At 38.9% G+C, this 16,088-nt stretch overlaps 1 protein-coding gene across 3 annotated transcripts in view; it reads right to left on the bottom strand.

Annotated features, from left to right (window-relative positions):
- Positions 1-3,935: 3,935 nt before the first annotated feature.
- ecel1 (endothelin converting enzyme-like 1) overlaps positions 3,936-16,088 on the bottom strand; it is an 82,347-nt gene continuing 70,194 nt past the window's right edge. For all 3 annotated transcript variants that reach the window (XM_088381550.1, XM_088381551.1, XM_088381549.1), the window contains 10 exons: positions 15,664-15,738; positions 13,692-13,795; positions 12,886-12,944; positions 9,600-9,651; positions 7,483-7,550; positions 7,224-7,348; positions 6,005-6,070; positions 5,544-5,639; positions 5,343-5,419; positions 3,936-5,228 (listed from right to left, as the gene is read on the bottom strand). In XM_088381550.1, coding sequence (XP_088237676.1) covers positions 5,129-5,228; positions 5,343-5,419; positions 5,544-5,639; positions 6,005-6,070; positions 7,224-7,348; positions 7,483-7,550; positions 9,600-9,651; positions 12,886-12,944; positions 13,692-13,795; positions 15,664-15,738 — 822 coding nt within the window. In that variant the 3' untranslated portion in view covers positions 3,936-5,128. The remainder of the gene's footprint in view (positions 5,229-5,342; positions 5,420-5,543; positions 5,640-6,004; positions 6,071-7,223; positions 7,349-7,482; positions 7,551-9,599; positions 9,652-12,885; positions 12,945-13,691; positions 13,796-15,663; positions 15,739-16,088) is intronic.

The following is a 16,088-nucleotide window of genomic DNA, read 5'->3' as shown; positions in this document are numbered from 1 at the left end:
GTTTGACACCTGTGATTTAAACCCTAGTTTGAAACCCTAACTTTCATATGAACCCTAGTTTGAAACCCTAACCCTAGCTGTAAACCCTACTTTGAAACCGTAACCCTAGTATGAAACCCTACTTTGAAGCCCTGACCCTAGCTTTAAACCCTACTTTGAAGCCCTAACCCTAGTATGAAACCCTACTTTGAAGCCCTAACCTTAGCTTCAAACCCTATTTTGAAACCCTAACTCTAGTATGAAACCCTACTTTGAAACCCTAATCCTAGTTTGAAACCCTAGTTTGAAACTAACTAGGGTTAGGGTTTCAAAGTAGGGTTTCATACTAGAGTTAGGATTTCAAAGTGGGGTTTAAAGCTAGGGTCAGGGCTTCAAAGTAGGGTTTCATACTTGGGTTAGGGTTTCAAAGTAGAGTTTAAAGCTAGGGTTAGGGTTTCAAAGTAGGGTTTAAACCTAGGGTTAGGGTTTCAAAGTAGGGTTTCATACCTTACCTTGATTTCCACAAGCATACGCTCAAGTTGTTATATGGACCAACAGGGGCCACTGTTGTCCAACAAAAGCAATATAATCTCAGCAACGAAACTGTACTAACTTTTGTTGTGAAATCAGTGAGGTCCAAACGGATTCCAATATCTGTGAGTAACAACACGTCAACATGAGTAGAATATATATTTTCATTATTTCAATGCAGTGACATTGCCACATTATAATGTAAGTATAGGTTGTAACGTATGCATTAAAGGATGAGTCCGTTATTACCTGCTGCCTTTGTGACTATTATGTTTTAGACATTGACAATCTTGCAAATCTATTAAAAAAAATTCACGGATCAAACCACAACTGTGTATTTTGCCCTTCAGCTCTACGTTAATGTGCAATGCAAAAACCTCTGAAATGTTACCAGTTGGACATCCATCCAGGAGTTCAAAACTTTTGACAAGGTCACTGCACACATAGTGCACTTTAAGTTCATCATTTCACCAGAAAGCTTAGTATTAACTTTTGTGAGCAGTACATGTCAAACAGGAAAATGAAGTGCACCAGACAGTCGTAAAAAGTGGCTGGGCAGCCCATCACTCATATGTGTGAGTGACTCAACATGAATGTGTGACATTTATTTGTTTGTCTTCACACCACGTACTGATGATGCCCCTTGAGAAATGATCATTGACATGAGAGGGTCTGAGGATTTGCAGATGGAAATCATGCTGGTTGATCTCCACTGTACCTGCTTGATGCATCTCTAAAGTAAATGCCCTTGCAATTTTTTCTCAATGGGGGTAAAGGTTGGGTCATGCCCATGCTATGTTTTGTTTATTTACATGGGTCTTGTTTATTCTTGCCAAAGATATTCTGATGATCTTAAAAGCTATTCGGTGATGGGTGGAGTGCTATGGTTGCTGCCTCTGAAATGAATGCCATTCCTCGAGCCGCTTCGTTGCATGTTGCGATGACAGTTTTACAAAGCGACAAAAAATGATGCATCTATTTTATTGTATTCACAGGTTCAGTTCAGGACAGTAGGTTTCAAATGAACTGTCAACTTTTCTGGTGAATAAAAGTTGTGTACTTTTGTGTTGTGGTGTCACAACTAATAATATCGCTAAGCAGACTAGGCAGACTGGTTTGTGTTTGAATTTGGTGAGCATATAATCAACTTTGTGTTTATTGGAACAACGCACTTTTCTTGACCTCGTTTGGTCCTGGCATGATGCCAGTTTTGAGGGTGGAGTTGTACGTACTGAAGTAATGTCTGCCATCTAGTGGTGAACAATGTTATTGCAATGTTAAATTGCTCAAGTACATACAGTAAACATATTTTAAAAAATTAATTGAGAGCAGTTGCAAATGTGGCAACTGTTGCCTCTTTCTGCTCTAGAGCTTTGACTATGAATGGTTGGTTTTCTTTATGTGCAACTAGTTCTGCCTCTTTTCCAAAATTCAGCTGGGATTGCACTCCAGCACACTTGCGGCACAGAGAATGCATGGCTGGATGAATAACTGCACCCACAGTAAATGTGGCAAATCAATCAATAACCAATCAAATGGGAGTTTGCTGTACTACCTCAGTTTAGTGTTGGATTTAACTTTGTGATTAAATGCTCAGGACATTTCAGATTTATTAAACTTGAAATGTCTACAAACAGTTAAGAGATTTTGTAAGATTTTTGAAGTTGGACAAGCTGAGCTGCAGCAGCAACCAGGAGGAAATTAAATATTGACACAAAATAATAGCTTTTGATCACATCTGTTAAAACACTGAAGTAATGTTCCCATATGAACCTGGTTTCCATATTCTGAGATTCATGCTGCCATGTTTAAAGAAGAAACCTGGCAATATTTCTTGTATTCATTTCAAGAAAAGGAGCAATTTGATCACCTCCTGGTTGCACTTTATCAACAGCATTTATCTCAGACATTTATGGACAATATTCAAGCATCTCCTTCACCGCCTGTGTTGTGGGAATATAGTTTTGTCTGAAATTGAATATAAGATTCCAGCGCCTTTAAGAATTTTTTTCAAATCTGAATACTGAAAGAGAGAAAAAACCAAAACAAAAATAGTACATTCAGCCAAGAATCGCTCCCCCTTGTCAAACTCACATCAGAACAGTCTTTATTATAACTTGACTTGAGAGAGGGGGGATCCCCTCCCTTAGACCAGAGCAGAGGACAAACATAGATTACACTCAGAAACTTAATAAATCAACCCTGAGCACCTTGCTATCTTGAAGTTTTGCAGAGGAGAGCGGACAGTTTCATAGTGGCTATCAGAACCAAGAAGAGGTTATACTTATCGCATTTCGAAAGAAAGATGTGAAAGGGTATCTGTGATTGTCAAGTTACCAAAATATCACACGGCTGTTTTATGTTTACAATTCTTCCATTACATTTCTCTTCCTTGATCATTCGATGATCACAAAAATAAATTCAGAAAACTGCAACATCACCACCTTTCAGAGAAGATATGGTGCATCATCATAACAAGTTTCTTTGTCCTAGTATCAAAGCTCGAGCTGTTTGCTAACACAGCAAGGTTTCCCAATGAATTGAATTGTGTTGCACATTTGTATTTCACAGCTCAGAGGTTTATTGTGTCCTGTAATAACGGGTTGGCCTTGTCTTTGTTCGCTCTTCAATCTTCTGCCAATGACAAGCGTGAAATTCTGTGAAACAGATGAGGCGTTTGATGGTTGATCAGCACGATGTCATCTGGGTGAGACTTTTTCCAAGAAGCGCTTTAGTCAAAGTTTTTAACTTGGGACCTCACTTATAGGGTGCTTATTTCTCGTGATGGGGAAATGAAGCTTCATGAACCAGTTGTTGTATTCTTTGGCTTCTCTAGATGGCAATGTTGGTTTGAAGTGAGGGTTTTAAGAAATGGCAAGTCGGTGGGCTTTCAGCTCTTCGGTGAACAGAGGGTGCCATCTAGAGGTCTAAGTAAACACAACAACAGATTCACGAATCATCTTGAAGCTTCATTTGCCCATCATTACTTATTTCACCCCAATCATAGCCATCGCATTTTGTTGGTCATCTCAGTTGGACTTGGCACCTTCCTGCAGTGAATGGCATGGATCCATGTGGCCCGTTCTGCAACTTTCATTGGTGGTCAGCACCTCCTGGAACAGGCTTTACTACCCAGGGAAACACCAACTCTTCCTTGTTGACCACACTTGCCAAGTTGGACTCGGTGACGCAAGCCTTCCGTTGATTTTAACAAGGCAGTTGGCTACCGCTTTTCGAATTTGGGCAGTTTAGAATCGTGATTATCCCATTTTTATATTAGTGCTAAGTGGAGAACTATCTTCCTTGGTAGTTTTGTTTCCTTAGAACATTTTACAAATTTAGTACACATAACACACACATACGCGCGCGCACGCACGCACGCACGCACACACACACTGATAATGACCAAAAGCCACACACACAACAAGAGTTGTTTGAATTTATTCAAACATTGAACAGCAACCATAGAGAGGAAGTGATAGCAATCACATTTGAACTAGTAGCTGTCATGTACAGTACACCTGTTTGAGCTTTGTGATGTTAAGTGTCAAAGGGAGGGAACATGCTCTTTCTGTTAAAAGTTCACAACGATAACACCTGACTCACATCTGATATACAAAAGCATTTTCTTTAAAATAACAGTAGAAATGTTATTTCCACCAGAAATTTGTTGTTTTAGTGTATTGAATGCACACACATTCAGGTGTTGTATTCTGTTATTTGTGGTTTGACCGTGATTTTAGAGGAATCGAATGCACTGCTTTGCTGGGTTCACTGGGTTTCATGATTACATGAGCTTGTCTGATAAATCCAAGGAAAAAGTCCAATGAGGAATTGTTTTTGTTAGCTTGTTTGTTTACAAATACCAGCTCGTTAATTTGGGCGATGAGGTGAGCGTTGTACCAGTACTGAGTTTTGGTGCTACATTTCCTGAGAAAAAAGGTCAATAATGAATCCACCTGTTACAAAAAAAAACACTTGACGCCGCTTGAAAAGGTACAAATACTCTAACAAGAGAACAATGCAGGCAAACGATACAACAGTCATGACAATGAGCTTTGCGCTCTAAACCACATGAGCAAGAGCCAACTTGTATACAGTACGGAGCGGAGAGAAGCAACATTTAGCAATGTGAAACAATGCTGTCATTGCAGTTGAGAAAAAAAAAATACTCCAGTCTGCACTGAAATCACCCTTCTACTTCATGTAATTTTCTGAGAATGTTCTAGTTGATGCACCAGAGGATAAGTTACTGAGAATGGCATTTCTCAAGTAAAACATAACTGAACTGAAATACATTATGGACCTATTTTTGCTACAATACAAAAATAGATGATTTGCAAAAAAAATACTAACAATCTAAAATATAAAAAAATATATATAGTGAATATGTGTTTATGTGATTTAGGCATGATTGATTGCTTGGTTAGTAGACAATGCTTTCTTCGGCTGATGACCGAGCATCGCTAATTCAATATGTTTGCACTGATGAACGTGAAAAGACTTTTGTCCTCATGTCGGATGAATGCGGTCTGATTGCTTGTGATGAATTAGTAGTGATGAGACGTGTGTGTGTGTCGTGTGTTGGCGGGGGTCTTTAAGTTCATTTTCAGTGAGGTCACCATACAGAGCATTTGTCATCAGGGTTCATAGGAGTACCCTTCGGACAATGGAAAACGCGAGAAAACTCATTGAACTGGGAAACGCTGCCAATCACTCTGAAAGGTGAGAAATTACAAAATGTATTAGTGCATTGAATTAAGACGTGCACTCTCTCAACATATTCATGAACTTCAAAAGACCGGATGTATCAAAGTGTGCATTCTATTTACCTGTAGTGTTCTGGTGCATGTTTATCTGTTAACAACTGTAAGTAGATAGATTGAGATCTTCTTTTCATACACCAATTCTGAAATCAAGTAAGACAAAAAAACTTTGACTACAACTCCAAGTATACAAAAGCGAAGCCTAATTTTGAAACAAGTATTTATGGCAACAAAATGATGGAGACAATTAACGCGAGGCCTTGTTACCTGAGCGAAGGCAATGAAGAACAGCTGCTCGTGTGTATATTTGAGCCCTGGTAAGGGTCTCTCTGGGCCATGTTCTCTCACCCACTTTTGATAAGCCTGGACAAAGTGAATGTGATGGGGGTTATGAATAGAAATAAGACGGACAATTTAATTTACAGGCAGCACAGTCAACCTGGCATTAAATCTCGACTCTGGCGCTCCTGTGTGGAATTCCTCCCGCATTACAAAAACATGCAAAACTTAAATTGCTCATAAGTGTGAACATGTTTTAGTCATTGTTTTTCTATACCAGGGTTCACCCATTCCAGTCCTCGGGGTTCGATGTCCTGCATGTTTTATATGAAAAGATCAAATCAGGATCAGATTTCAGAACCAGAATAACCCTCAAATATTCCGCATTTTAAATGACTTTTATATCAGATTCAGCAGTATGAGATTGATCATTAACTGACAGTACTTACATAGTATGACAGCTTGAGTCCTCCCATGTCAGCTATGTTCTCTCCCAATGTCAAGCGACCATTAACCTAGATACAGAAAACACATTCATAAAGCATAAAATACAAAATGTGCAATAAAATGTTTTGATCCCAATGCTGCCAAGTGAACAAAATGGAAGGGAACAATATTCAAAGTGCTTATTCACATGCTGCATACTTAAACTCAAAGTTTGCCACAGGATCTTAAGCCCAACCTACTATAGTTTAAAGTGGTCAATTTTCCTCCACAAAAGAGGACTTCCTTCGGTCCCATTGGAAACTGCTCTTGTGCCACTAGTTTGAGGAAAGATGAAATCTCATTATCAAATCTTTTTTGCAAATTTATGAAAACTCATTAAGGACGCAGCAATGACGAGTTTGCACAACCAATGAGTGGTCGGTGTTAATTTGAAATAAGTGTGTCAATAAGTGAGTATAACCATGATGATGTAGGGAACTATGTAGTAAGCTTTTTCCTGGAACAATACTTAATAACAATGATTAAAAAGGACTAAACTGAGAGTTAAACTGCAATGTTCCGTTTACATCAGGTACCATGGGAACAGACATTATGCGTCACCTAATGCTAGTACTTTTCGTGGCTATCTATAGGTATAGTCTCCCCCCCCCCTTCCTCCTTGGAACATAAAGTAGACCAAAAACAACGAAAAGCACTTAGCTTGTAGACAGATGAGTAAGAAATTGGAAATGACACTCAGGACACAAAAAGAGTGGGCTTCTGGCAAAGGTTCAACCTTATGGACCAGGATATTCTTTATCTGCTAATCAGCATTTTTAAGATAAATTGAAAGTACAAAGCAGTCAATTTTTTTCAAACTTTGAGGCCTCTGATAAAAAGCATACATTCTTGGGCTCCTCTAACATGTTTGCACTTCAAGGTGAAGTTTGCAATTGCCTCCTCCACAAAAACAAAGAATTTGTCATAGTTGTCAAACGTGTCATTTTTAAACTAGCCCACCTCTTCCAATTGTCTTTTGGACATGGACATGTTCAATACAGGACAGGTGCTCTGATTTAACTGTTCATTTTGTTTTCATTTCCCCAATGTGGATGCATGTGGATTCTCATCTATAGACTTCCATTGCTGGTATATGTAAAAGACAAAATATGGCAAAATTGTGTGTGGAATTTTCTTGGAATATCCATTTGCAGACCTACAGGCAAAGTAGTTAAAACTCACCCTTTGATTGTAAACTGTGAAATTATCGTAGAGCTTAACGATACATTCAGCCTTCTTCTGGAACTTTCTATAGCTCTCCTCTGTCCACCACTGTTGGAGGTTGCCATGGCGATCATACTGCCCCCCTGCGTATGGCCATCATTGTTGAAACGTCATGCAAAAATGACCATTCAAATTGTCTCATTTTGATCAAGTTTAATTACTGATAAAGATATTTTATCATCACAACTAGTTTTGATGTGAAGAAAAGCATTCCTACCCCAGTCATCATATCCGTGAGTCAGTTCATGTCCAATGATTGCTCCTATTCCACCATAGTTCAAAGACCTAGCGGGAGTCAAGAAAAATATTTCCAAAAAGAGCTTACAAGTATCTTCATATGCATCTGATGCACAACAATAGCAATAGTTTTAGGGTAGCAGAAGTATTGCAACTGAAAATTGACGAAAGTGAATATGACATAGAAGCAAATTATTTACTGTATAGGATAGCAGTAAGTTAATATTCAAGAGTTACAAATATAACTTTGTAGGTTCTAGTAGAACTTTATTTTTTGTGGGTGGAAGAGTGCTGCAGTCATGGCGAACCATAACACACGCCTTTCTGCCACTTAATGGGACTGCGCACTGAGCCCACTCATGCAGGTACACACGCTAATGGACTGGACAAACACACAATTTTCTATGCAATATAGTGCTTAACACTTTATCTGTTTTATAAACTGCACTGGGGAATGTCAGCTGAGAGCCTGGAATGTCATTCTCCTGGAGAAATTCAACATCTCACACCACACCTCTAATATACACGTGCACACCTCTGGCCAAGTGCTGACCCTAACCGGAAGCCGGCTGGCTTTGCAGCTCATGCAAAGATGGGAGTCCAATTCGAGGGCAGACTCAGGGCTATTCACATGGCTACGTCTGAAAATGACTTTCTGACAGCTAGTCGATACGCTGCCTTGCAATGAGCCGGACTCCCTCGCTAAAACTAACTGGCTGATTGAAGCTTCAATTACTGGACGCAATAGTGAGGTTTGTGTGTGTGTGTGTGTGTGTGTGTACGGTGCTTGTGCTTGTGCGTGTTTGGGCTTTTGGACTCCTGAAAGGTGGACAGGTCACCACAGAGCCATTAATTAATATTTATCTGCATGCATGGCAGCAGGTAGTGGAATTAGAGGCAATCACCACTAATGAAGACATAAAAGTGTACTTTAATGTTTAGCACACAACCTGTTTGCTCTGATGATCTCATTTGTGAGCTTGTGATTTTTATAAATAAAGAAGGAGCAGCAATTTGGATTGAGTTAAATAGTTGCACTTGCGTCAAAATCATTTGGAGCAGCATTTGGCTTATAAAGGGGTTGGACAATATACGCAAATGCTTTGTATTTGTTCCATCGTCTCCATCCCATTTATTTGCAGCACTTTTCAAAACCGCTTATCAAAATTTGCTTCCTTACTTGAATTCATGCCCGAATGGTTTGCAAATGAAGTTGTAGCTTGATGAGGATGAGTACTGTATGACAGGCAATTAATTGTTCTAATTCCAGAAATTAATATCACTTTAGCTGCAGTCGCTGCTCTGTCGCTTTACTTTGTAACGCCTTCTTCCTCAATGAAGTTCCAAATGGATTTTCTTTTCTGTACTTGAATTATATAAATGGAACACAAAGGTAGCATAGAGACAAGCAGAGGTAGATGAGATAGACTAATACCTAAGAAAAATATGTCAACTTTCAGTTGTATGGCGACATCATTGATTTTATCAGTATGCTGTATCATACATTTTAACAGGTAGATTGCACTATTTATTCCTCAATTGATTGTTATGCTGGTTCTGCTATTATTGAGAGAATATTAAGGATACTTCTATTTAATGTACAGTATGTATTGCGCTAAGGGTAAACAGCATATAATATATTGATTGACAACATTTTAAACATTTTGATGTTAAAACAATCAAAAATCTCTCATATCACTATGGGAGTTTGTTAGATGGCAAATATGTCGAGTTTAAGTTAGATGTAAAATTAGGTTTATAGTATTTCACTTCTCATTTATGGGTGTTCAAGATGAGCAGCAAGAGAGATAGATAAATTAAAGATGGGGAAAGAGTAGTTCTCTCATCTGTCAAGCTCTGTTCAATTACTGAACTCAAATTCAGGGAGGCGACCTAGCATTGAAACCTGTTCCATTAGTGAGACCTTGTTTGCTAATTGAGCTCTTTGTGGCTCGTTAAATTGATGAAATTAGGGATGCTGGGCTTTTTGGGAAAGAGAGGGCTGCCAGAATAATGGAGACCTTTTTTTTTTTTTGAGCCACCAGTGATCGTACCGTACCTGTGGGATGTAAGACACACATGAGGACAGACACTTACTGAGGGAATTCAGGGTTGTACAAAGTGGGTTGAAGGATGCCGGCTGGGAAAACTGAAAGACAATACAAACGAAATATGATTAAAGCACTCTTTGGATGTAGGGAGTGAAAAATACAAACAGCTGGCATCTCCAAGAATAAACAAATTTGTAAAATTTGAGAGTAAAGTATATAATAAAATCAAAGTATAGATTTGGATGTCCCCGAGTGCCAATGCAAATCAATTGGTGCTACCAAACTTGGCAGAATAAATTTGCTTTGAACATCGCACTCAGCACAATTTTAGTAGAAACGTAACTGGTTTGCTGGTTAGGGTTAGGGTTAGGGTAAACAGAACCTGTTGCACAGCTCTTCCTTTTTTCATTCACACGCACCGAGTCAAACGCTTCTAACTTTATTCGATTTTGAAATTGATTTTATCTTAACAAATTTCAGGCAGAGTCACATAACATTTTGTATCCTGATGACGTAGGACCAATTGATACACTATCTTAACTGTATTTTAGATGTGATGTCATGGATGGCAGTGAATTTTCGAAAGCTCAACCAGAACAAAAATGAGGTTTTAGCGATTGGTCCTAAAGGCAAGAAAGATTTTGTTTTTTAACATAATTACAAGACAATGTGTAAAAAAACCTGGGTACCCTTTTTCGCTGTGTGTTGAATTTTATTTCACACATCTGGTGTGTAACCAAAGTCTTTTTAGTAGTTTTAAAATGTCTTAAGGGTCTTGGGCCATCATTCCTATCTGATATGCTTTCATCATATCAACCCTTGCGGGCCCTGAGGTGCTTTGGCACAGTTCTTTTAATTGTTCCCAGAGTTAAAACGAAAATTAATGGAGAGGCTGCATTCAGCCACTCTGGAAGAGCCTGCCAGAGAGCATCGATATTTTTAAGAGTAGGCTCAACTTTTTAGTTTAGCCTTTAATTGATTTCTCTTTTAATTTATTTTGATATTTTATTTATTCACTTTTGTATTTATTAAAGTGTTTATTTAATTCTTATTCAGTTTCTTCACTCACATATTTATCCATTTACTATCAGTTTACCACACTTAAATGTTATTTTATTGTGCCTCCTCATTTGTTTTTAGATTATCTTGTCTTATTGGCTTTTAATCATCTTAAATGTAAAATGTTTAATTCTTAACTCCAGTGTCACCTCATGGTAGTCACCACACTGAAAGATGTGTTTGGTTTGCCCATTCAGATGTCATCCTTACTACCTTGCCATGTTTATACATATTTCTGTACAGTACTTTGTGAAGCAGTCATAATGTATAATTTTTTTTTTTTATTTGATTTTACCTATGAAAGGCCACAGATGGGACAAAAATGACAAGAGACACATTGGGCATCAAAGAGGCATGTGCCAATTCTACTCCTGAATCATATCCCGAACAACTTACATAGTATCAACTCAAATGCTTTGAAAGTATTTTTTTATATTGTCTCCTGAATGTAAACTCTTCACAGAAGGACCAAATTTTTATCCACAAACCTTAGAATTGTAAGGCAGAAGTGCTAACCACATGCAGCCCACCACCAGGTTTAGGAAATTGATAACATTTCTATTGTGAGAAGCAAGAGCAGTCCAGTAATTGCGACTAATTAAGAGCGTAGAAAATGGAATTGGCTGAGGTGGTTGCCTTCGACGTGAGAGAAATATGTGTGGGACAGGGGTGTTCTGACCTCCTGGAGCCCTCTACATCAGCTTACGAGAAAACCATTGATTTCTTTTCAGCTAGGGATTTAAACCAGTAGGAAGGCTGGCAGGCAGGAACGAAGGTGCAGGCTCCTAGTGAGCAACAAGAGTAAGGAAGGGGTGATGGAGCGAGGCTATTTGTTAATTGAAAAGGTGTTACTGCTTGTTGTTTCTTAAAGTCAAGGTGCACACATGCCAACAATTTGAGCATTTACTCCCTCTTTTGATCAAAGTCAGCAAAAATCCAATATTTGCGAGTGTGTAAAAGATAAAGGCTAAAGCCTGTTTCATATTTATAATTGCAAATTGTGGTCAAAATTAAATCTGGCTGAACCAGAGATTCTGCAATTGTGACCTGAAGCTAGAGCTGTCGTCGGATACAAATATAGGAGCAGTTCTGGGGTACTGTGTGATGTGCCTTCCAAGTCATTCAGCATGGCAAAAAAAAAGTTCTTCTGAACTTCTCTTTTTGCTTGTATTTGCATCTTTGGTACTTTATTTCTGATTTAAAGACAGTTTTCTCCTAACAAAACAAAAAGCAAACGGCAGTAACACTAACAGCGTTATCATGAAAAAAGTCACGTCAAGTTTATGCCCTGAAAAAAGTAATGCTGTTTGTAACCCTGTTACTGCCATCATTGTATTTTATACACCGCAAACATGGGTGCTGATGTGATTACATGATGGTGTGTTGCTGTGTGATAACCTACAAATTTGCAACAATATCCCACTTTTGTTGGATTCAGGCAAAGCTGGATAAGTGCTAGACAGTCTGCTACAGCTCTAGTTTGCCAATTGAGGCGGATTTCTGTGTACCAGATGCTCATATGCCCTGTGATTAAGTGTCGATCAATACAGGGTAGAGTCTGCCTTTCAACCAAAGTCAGCTGGGAAAGTTTCAAGCTCACTTTACCTTAACAGGATGGTGTGCAAGACATTGAGCGCCGTGAACTCAATTTATCCATTTCTATACTACTGATTAATGATGGGCAAATGAAGCTTCAAGATGATTCATGAACCTGTTGCTATGTTTACTTAGAGCTCTAGATGGCACTCTGTTCACTGAAGAGCTGAAAGGCCACCGACTTGCCATTTCTTAAAACCCTCACTTTAAACCAACATTGCCATCTAGAAGAGCCAAAGAATACAACAACTGGTTCATGAAGCTTCATTTTCCCATCACTCCTGCTGATCATCTTTTAGGTTGCTATCTCAGCTGACTTTGGGCAAGAGTTTGAGGAACACCATGGACTGGTCACCCATCAATCAAAGGGCATATATAGACAAATAGCCACTGATATTTAAATTCACACTTAAGACCAATTTAGAATCCCCACCGAACCTCATGAATATGTATTTTCTGAAATTTTGAGCCACACGCAAAGTCCAGATTCAACTCCCAACCTCTGAACTGAGAAGCAAAAGTGCTAACCACATCCAGCCACCAACCATGAACCTCTCCTGGGTAAAGATTCTCACAGACATAATTCAAAACCTTGTAGAAAGAGTGGACACAGTCTCCAATTTTCAAGCCCTACAGTGGCCAATATTTCTCTTCCCAGTGTGTGAACTATCACTCACCCATTTGGTTCTTGTTAGGAAGGTAGTAGGCATTTAGAGCCTGTGGGGGGAGTATCCACCTGTGGAGATATCAAACATGCCCACCCAACACACACAAACATAGGCAAGCAGAGAGTCACACACACATACACCAAAGTAGTGAAGAGAATCCCAGAACATTCTCTCTCTCATTTCTGTAAAACCCCCTGGTGAGCGGCATTCAGTGCTTGTGATTCCACAGTCACAGCTCTCTGCACTTGAAAACAAGGACAGTTCCTCTATGCTAATCCACTTGAAGCCAGACCAATCGATTGCCACCAAATTCCCCAAATGACTAACTCTGAAAGTGAGCGATGCCCTTGTTCCAGGAGGGAAAGACTGATGGCTCTGCGTGGGCTGTGTAGCGTCAAAGAGGACCGAAAGACAAGAAGGAGGAGCATTTATTTATTTCTCGGTGACAAGACAGAGCGAGCGAGCAATGAAAGATGTACTTTTTGGTGATAAAGGGGGAGTGCGTGATTCAACTCTTTAGGGTATCGAGCGTGGGCTAATGGAGCAGTTGTTCCGGGCATCTTGGAATAATAATGTGTGTCAGTGCAGAGAATCACTCAATCCAGAAGTATGAAGCTGCTGTATTTTACAAAAAAAGGGCTCCATGTTTCACCAAACGTCCCTACTGTCTGGCTGCTGTAGATAAATAACTAAATGGATATTCTTCAGCTCTGTGTTTCACTTTAAATCTATTTGTTTGTCACAGTGGCACAACCACAAATGTGTCAAACTAAAAAAGGACATCATAGAGACAATTACTAAGAAGGGGAACTCACACTGTCTTATCCACTTCTTCGTGAATCTTCTTGATGGACAGCTTAATGTTGAATTTGATGGTGTTGAGAATGTTCTTGAAGTAGGTTTTCTCATCCACATCAAACTGCCAAACCGTAAAATACGATGACACCGATTGGTTAGTATACAGTTCTGAAAACAACAAGGTCTAATATACAGTAAATCATCAGCTATATCTTTAAAGGAACGTGGTGTTAATAGGTTCGCACATCTACCATCAGCTTTAAGGTTCAGGTTTCGAATCTGTGGATGGATCGCTCCCATGCGATTCTAAAGAGTAAAAGCAGTATAGAAAATGGAAGGATGTATTCTTAACAAAGTGATCCGTGGATGAAGCTGCTTGTTTTTCACCAACGATTAGGTACAGTGGAATGCTTCATGAAAATACACTTGTTTTAAGATGGACTCTTCAGCAATTAAACAACTAGTTGTTAGTTGGTAAAGACATCGGGCAGCAGATCTTCCCCGCAAATTTGACAAATTGTTCATGAGCAAGATATTGAAAAAACCCACATCGATGTGTGAATGACCTTTTGCTCTACCGTGACATTTTCTATTAATCCTTTGGTGACTGCGGTGAACTTTTAAAGCGCTTCGAGGCCCTCAAGGTAAAGAAGTGCAACACAAGCAAGGCCATTAACCATATTGACTGTACTGTTTATTCTATTACTGAAAACTCTCCCACTCATAACATGCACAATTTTTCCAGTGGAGTGATGTGGAAAAATACTTTTCACTCTTTAAGACCAATGTACTCATTGGTTGGTGCAGAGAGGGGAAAAAAGCAATAATCTAGCAAATTACCAAAGGTACAAGAGAAATTTTGAATGCACCCGTTGCAAATCTGTGATCTGGACTTTTTGAAAGATTTACTGTGAGTTGGGATCACCTCGTACAACCATTTGAACTTTGGTCCCAACAAAATTCTAAAAACTAGCATGCTAACATGTAGAAAGGACTTGCACTCCAAATTAAAACATGTCATATTTTCTGATTACCACTGTTAATACTAAATATGCAGTAAAAATTGATACCGATACAATCCATTCACTATCTAAAACATCGGCCGGGGGGCCAATTACGGCCTGCCACATCATTTTATGTGGCCCACGAAGACAAATTTTGCATCGGCTTGTGTCATTACTAAAATTATAAATTGTCTTCACTTTTTAAAAATATAAATATTGCTAGCATTTTTTATTACCATTCATCTTTTTAAACAATTTGAACAGTTTTGCCGAGTCTCTGATTTCAAAACTAGTTATTCATCAGGTTGCCGTGTAGCCTATACTGTAAATAATATACAGTCATAATGGCCCTCTGAGGAAACTATGTAGGTTTCTTTTATCACTAAAAGATAATTAACCTGCAATCCATTTAGAAAATGTCAAAGGCAGGAATTTATCAGCAACATAGTGCATATTTTTACACACAAATACGGCCAATGTTAACTTTCCAATAGAGCCTTTTTTTTTCTAAAGCTGCAATGCCTCGGTTTGACCTTGCTTCTACTATTTGCTTTTTAGTTCTGCCTGTTGGCTCTCACTGGGCCACATGTGCTTCTGTTATCTGGGCCGTTTCAAATTTGTGCTCGCAGATTACCTTTATCACACGTTTCGAGGTATTTTCTTTTAGTTTCTCTGATTACGCAAGCTCTATTATAAGAAATGTTCTCTGAAAAAATGTATGGGTGGACCTCCTTTTGCCTCGGGTAGCTAACTAGTAACCCATTCTGATACCTAGTGTAGTGTTATAGATATCGATTTTCATATGTCACATAGTGGATACTGAATGTTACCCCTACTTGAATCAGCATAGCTAATTTGAAGGGTACTTTTTTCTGCACGATGTATGCTCTTTCCATTTAAATTGGCTCCCAGGATAGGAACGCCTGATGGAAAATCATTTTCAAAGTAGAAAGCCATGATGAGAAAGTGTGATCTTATGACTCACCCCATATTCGCGATCTATGAGCTCAGGCTTGACCAGGAAGTCTGGGTATCCTGTCATGACCATCATGTACTTCAGCTGAGAAAGATGAGTTGGAGAGGATTATGAGGGACAAAGTGGAAAGTGAGCAGGGAAAAAATACCACTCTCCATACATTTGCCTCCAACATATATTGAATTATCATTTGCGTCTGGAGTCGGGCACACACATCTGCACAAGCGCACACATCAACTAATCAAGCAAACCAAGTGAAATAGGATTACAGGGAAGCTCTTTATATTCGGCAAGGCCCTATAAAAGGATTATAACTTCACATTGTAAATGTATTAGAAGGGATATCTTGCTGTGCAGACCCTAAATCAGTACCACAGAGAGATATGTATTCTCAAAGTCAAGACCTTGATGTATTCTATCACTTTGTTTCATCT

Source organism: Syngnathus floridae, chromosome 7 (genome assembly GCF_059516105.1).
Source record: "Syngnathus floridae isolate MCC-2025c chromosome 7, RoL_Sflo_1.0, whole genome shotgun sequence".
NCBI lineage: Eukaryota > Metazoa > Chordata > Actinopteri > Syngnathiformes > Syngnathidae > Syngnathus > Syngnathus floridae.
The sequence above is the reverse complement of the archived record's forward strand: the minus strand, read 5'-3'. Positions and strand labels throughout refer to the sequence as shown.